Source organism: Podarcis filfolensis (assembly GCF_964270895.1).
Source record: "Podarcis filfolensis genome assembly, contig: HAP1_SCAFFOLD_101, whole genome shotgun sequence".
NCBI classification, from domain to species: Eukaryota; Metazoa; Chordata; class Lepidosauria; order Squamata; family Lacertidae; genus Podarcis; species Podarcis filfolensis.
The window spans coordinates 8944-14631 of record NW_028149470.1 but is presented as its reverse complement, the minus strand read 5'-3'; the positions used below and the strand labels follow the sequence as shown (position 1 = coordinate 14631).

Sequence of the window (5688 nt, the reverse complement as noted above, 5' to 3'; positions counted from 1 at the left end):
AAAGGTGCGTGGTTTTTTAAAAAAGTGAAATCACTCTCATCATTTATTAAGTTAAAAAACAGCAACCGAAAAGCACCGATCAGTAATGTTTGAGTTGTGCCTGAAAGAACTGATACAAGTGGAGACTGTTTCCCTCTAGAGGGAGCTTTTGAAACTGTTACAGGAGTGTAACCGGGGGATTTCCAGCTGCAGATAAGGATTCTGAGAACCAGAGATTGACCTTGGAACATTTAAAAATGTTGACAGGAGAGGCCATTGTGACTCTTTTATGTAAGATAAGCTGTTCGCTGGGACAGCTTCACAAGAAGATGGATGACATGACTTTTAAAGTTGATAATTTGGAACAGAAAGTGACTAATTTGAGTCAAAAAGCGAACACCAACACAGAAATAATTCAGGACTTGGTACAGGAACCCACTTTGGCAGGACAAATGGTGGAGGAGAAGGAGGAGAAGGAGAAAGCTGCTGTTGTTGAACATAAAGTAATACAAGCGGGATCCGTGGCTTTACAGAAGCAAATTGAGGACTATAAGTTGAGGCCTTTTATGACTGAATCTAGGAAAAGTCAGACTTTGAGGATTGGATCCCGGCTTGGACTGAAGAAGGAAAGTTGGAAAGATCCCTCTATGCAGGGATTAACGGACTTTTGGGACATGGACTTGGGCGTGGAGGAGATTGAAGTTTTGGGGGCCTTTGGATTTGGAGGAATCTTGAAATATGTCCTGAAATACTTTACGGACTTTAGCTTCAACTATGGAAATTTGGCTGACCTGTTCAGAAGGAAGAAAAGTATTGATAGGTTGGCGTTTCCCCGAGAATTGCTCTTTAGCATTAAAGAAAATGAAGAAGACCTGCAGAAGGGTCTTGGAAAAGAGTTAAGAGCCTCGGACATAAGATCACCAGGTTGATGGACTTTATGGAGTTGACGGAAAGGACTGGCAGAATCCGAAACCAGGGAGAGGAGATGGTGGAAGAAGATTGAAAAATTTAAAGTTTATGTATAGACATATGGTAAAACTAATGAGTGATAGAAAAATGGTGGAATGATTTTTTTATGGGCTTAGCAGAAATATTATAAGGAGTTAAGCGTATAGAAGTATTTTAGTTTTAATGAAAAATAAGGTTAAAAAATATGTTATTTACAATATGATAGAAAATGGAGAAAGATGGAAAGGATTTGCTGAAACAATTAATAGAAGTGGAATACAAAAAGGGAGGTGAGAGGAGGTCGAGGAAACAAGGGAATGAAAGATAGAGTACGGAAAAGGGAGGATGTATGTTTTTAAATTGTTTTTGTTTTGTTTTATTTAGGGTTAAGGTTAGGGAGTGGGTTTTGTTTAGTTTAGTTTAATGTGTTTAGTTTTGAGTTTAGGTTGTGTTTTGCATTGTCTATGTACTGTTTTGTATTGTTTTTTTCTCTTTTCCTTTTTCTCCTTTGTCGTCTTCTTTTATTTTTTTTCCTTTTCCCTTTTTGTAATCTATAAAAGTAATAAATATTATTTAAAAAAAAAAAAAATGAAAAGCACCGATCAGACATTGCATTTCGAGGCCTCCATCGCAAACTCAAATCTGGTTGCAATTTTTTTTGGGGGGGGGGAAGGATCTTGGCTTTTTTAAAAGGGATTCGGCATTCGGGGAATTCCAAGATGCAGGATAGAGACGCATTCGGGGCGGCCTAAAGACCTCAAGGGATCCCACTCTGACATTTGGAAATCTCTCCTCTCCTAGGGCTCCCTTCTGGCTAGCCTAAGGGAGGAGGGAGGGGCAGGGCTGGCTACCCTGGCGTTGGGAGATGGGGGCCACATGGGGACAGAACGGGGTGTCAAGGGGCCATGGCGATCCAGCCGAGGATGAGGAGGGAACCACCATACGGGGCTGCCTTGGTCAGGATCGGGTCCCCTGTCACGGCGTGGTAATACAGGGCGCCAGAGAACATCCCCATGCCCAGAGACAGGATGCTGCCGGCCATCATGGGATAGCGGCAGTGGGGCACAGCCAGGAGGGCCAGGCTGTGGAGGAAGTGGTATTTGTTGGCCATCTCGTAGAGCTCTTTCAAGTCGTCATCTCGGTCGCTGCGGCGGAAATCGTGAGCCCCGTAGGCGCCCGCCCCGACGGCCGCAGCCCCGCTCAGCGCAACGAGCCGTCGGTAAAACGCCCCGGCGCCTGCCATATCAGTTATATTTCTAACACTGTCCTTCATCTGACTGCCAGGTAGAAATCCAGTTTGGTTCTTTCCAATCTCCTCTCCAAATACATTTTTAAGTCTATTGGCCAATAGACTGGCAAATAATTTGTAATCATTATTTAGGAGCGAGATTGGCCTATAATTTTTCACCTGCCTTATGTCCGTGTCTTGTTTGGGAATTAGTGCAATATGGGCTTCTTTCCAAGTAATATATTTTCTTTTTTTAAGAGAAAAAACACATTGGTTTAAAACGTTATATATTTCCAGCCTGCTGTAGGGGCTGTGTTGTTGTTTTTTAAGCCAAATTCAATGGAAATGCATTGTTTGAAGAGTGACTAGATGTATATGCAGAATATGTAAACGTGCACTGTGAAAGCTTTGTAATATTACTTTTGTGATTTTGGGTAAAATTGATGGATGAAGAAAGTGTTGAACTAAAAGCAAACTGTGTGCTTAACTTGTGTTTGTATCTTTTCGTTTCTAAAGGGACCTTTACAAACTGAATTTAAAATAAAGAAGCAAACTCCAAAATTAAAAAAAAAATAATAGAAAAAATAATACTGGTTGGAGCTTTTCTCTGCTTCCTCTAGCTACTCTCCCACAATATATACTGCTGGGGAGGACAAAGCATATGCACAGCTTTGCCACCCATCTCTCAATATGCCCTATACATTTTACTTCTGGCATTTTTCTGATGTCAGCACATTCTGTCATTGTTGCCTCAGAGCCAATAATATTTATGCTTTAAAAATGCAGAGGAAAAGAACGATAATAGTTATTTTATATGGGTGCATGGACAAAGTCTTGTTTGCTATGGCAAGTAAAAATTGCACAAAAGAAGAAAAAGTAATTCCACCAGAGTTAAGAAATCCATCTTAATATCATTCATAGAGCAATAAATAGCATTAAGTGGGCCAATCCAGACATAGATCATACAACCCTAAACCACTTGGAGACACAAGATGGATTTTGTTCCAGTCAAATAAATCACTTATTTTCTAAGGGAGCAATATTTACAGCAGTGGAAGGGGAACAAATTAACACTATTTTCAGTCTAGAAAAGGCCCAAGGGTGGAATTAAGAAGTATAGGCACATCGATCCCACCCACCCCTCACACCCTTTATTTATTTTTTATTAATGAGAACCTACAAATCCACTGTTTTATGGAATTGTAGTTGAACAAGGGAAACAAGAAAATAGTATTGCCGCTCTCTTTTATTGGTTTTGTTAAAATAGGATTTTCCATTCTGACTGGCCAATTTGACTGCAGCAGCCTGCTGCTGATATTATGGATAATGTTTTCTGAATGAAACTTGGATCAGAATGTTATGCCCTCCTGCATTTCAGATGGAAATAGGAACACTCTTCCTGGCCCAGTCAATTACCACCACCCCCGCTACTTTTTATCAGCCAAGAAGGGCAAGAGTCCGAAGCACAAGTCGTTGCCCTGACTAATACAAACACCTTGTCCACATCCTCAAGCCTTACTATCTGAAAATTATCCAACACAACAGGACTAGACAGTGCTCTGGACACCCATGAGACTCATCTGCTATAACAGCAGAGTCAAGATCCCAGCGGATGCAAGTGGTTTTATCCTCAAAATGCTTTGCAAACAAGTCACAGTGCTTACACATAGCTACCATTGGTTCCACCACCTCCTTGAGTCGGACTGTCTTTCTTCTTCATTAGCGATCACTTGTAGCTGAGTATACTGCTATCTTCAATACCACTATGTATGCTTAATGATGAGCCCACACCACTGTTCAGTTGTATGCAGCCAGATCCTTCCTCCATCTTTCAACTTGTTTCCTTTCCCTAAGTTCTGCAGTATACCAAGGAGTCAAGTGGGAGAGGATGCTCAGAAGTGATCATGTCAAAAGCCTGAGCCATTCAGATGTTCCAGAGGCTGGCCAGGGCTTTGATAGGAGTGCCAGTCATATCAGACAGAAAAAAACCTCAGCGTTACCTGGAAACCCATTAAATACATCAGCCTCCAGAGGCGGATAATCCTAATAGGTCCCTTGCCTCTAGAAAGGGAAAAAGTGGTGTTATGTACTGAGTTGAATAGGATCCAAACTGCAGCAGTCTGATTGGTCCTAGAACAATAGGCTCCAAACTGCAGCAGTCTGATTGGTCCTAGAACAATGCAGCAGTATGATTGGTTGGCAGGAGCCACCCAATCCAGCTCCAGATAGAAGTGAATCCACAACCTGATTGGCCTACAGGAGAATTCCGGAATTAGCCAATCACGTGCAGCCCATTGTGTAAATAATGTATATAAAGCAGATACTTTGAGGGGACTTCCATTCCCTCCTCACCACCATGAGCTGAATAAAGAGCATGAAATCCACTCTCGACTCTGAGTATATTTCAAGTGGGTTGAAAGTCTAAATCTCAACAGAAAGTCATCTGACCATCAGAGGGCAAGCAGAACCTTAATACTCCCTCCAGCCTTCCTCCTATGACTAGGTGGACAATGACTTTTTAACACACTGAAAGCTCCCAAGTCCAAAAGGTGTGAAGGGGGCCAACTCCCACTTGCACGGGCAAAGGCACTTTATCTGCGACTGGTGCCACCCACCCAAGCCACTGTTTGAACGGCTGAGATGTAGGAAACATCACAATATCATACTCTGGGAAGGTACTGTCCGTACAGGACTGGACCAGAGCAGGCAGTCTGAATTGTCAAACGGGGAGAGATGGCAGACAGCCAGAAATCGCGTGCAATCCCTTTTGAAGAGGCAGACGGGAAGGAGCCCTGGGAAGGTTGGCAGGCACTGAGAAGAGTGGGAGCCACACCAGAGGGGGCTAGACGTCAGCCTGGGGGACGCCCAGAGATTCCAGGAGGGGCTGTGGGACGCCCAGGAAGCCCAATGGGGGCTGGAGCCGTGTCAGGAAGCTGCTGCGATGCTTTGACACGCCAGAGAGATGAGCAGCCGTGTGCTGGAAAGCTGCTGAAAGCTGGAAAGAGGAAAGCAGTGGCAAGCTGTTCCTCTGGAGGCTGTGCCCCTACGTTTGGGGGTGCAGGCCATTCCAAGGGTCTTGAGAGTGCCCAGGCTGTTTGGCAGGAGCTGGAAGGGGTTTGCAGAGAAACCACAGAGCTGGAAGCCAAAAGCCATTTTCCCAACGGCAGAAAAGCCTCAAGGAGGAGGGCTGCTGGAAAGGTTGGGGGGGCAGAAAAGACCAAAGGCAAAGTTGCAAAGTTTTCCACTCGGAGATGTTTTGCTTGCGGTTCTCCGGAGCACCTGCGCAGAAGCTGTCCACAGCGAGACAAAGGGCAGGAAGGTCCCAAGGACATTTCCCATGGGAACCAGCCGGGTTTCCATGGCAACTGGGCCTGCAGAGGGAGCAGGCGTGAGAAAGTTTATCAACTGACTGCTTCGATGGCGGTTGTGGAAAACACCACCTGCAACGAGAGCTCCAAGGTCGGAGGGAGCAGGAAGTCAGTTGCTAAGGCAACAAAGAAGGACAACTCCAGAGGGGGGAGAGTCCTACGTTG

General features: G+C 44.4%; 1 protein-coding gene across 1 annotated transcript; it reads right to left on the bottom strand.

Annotated features, from left to right (window-relative positions):
* Positions 1-1500: 1500 nt before the first annotated feature.
* LOC310755044 (transmembrane protein 256 homolog) lies at positions 1501-2170 on the bottom strand (the record flags this gene model as incomplete). The annotated part of the gene is made up of 1 exon (XM_083631718.1): positions 1501-2170. One exon carries the CDS (start codon positions 2168-2170, stop codon positions 1823-1825), a length of 348 nt encoding a protein of 115 aa, XP_083487844.1. The 3' UTR covers positions 1501-1822.
* Positions 2171-5688: the final 3518 nt, after the last annotated feature.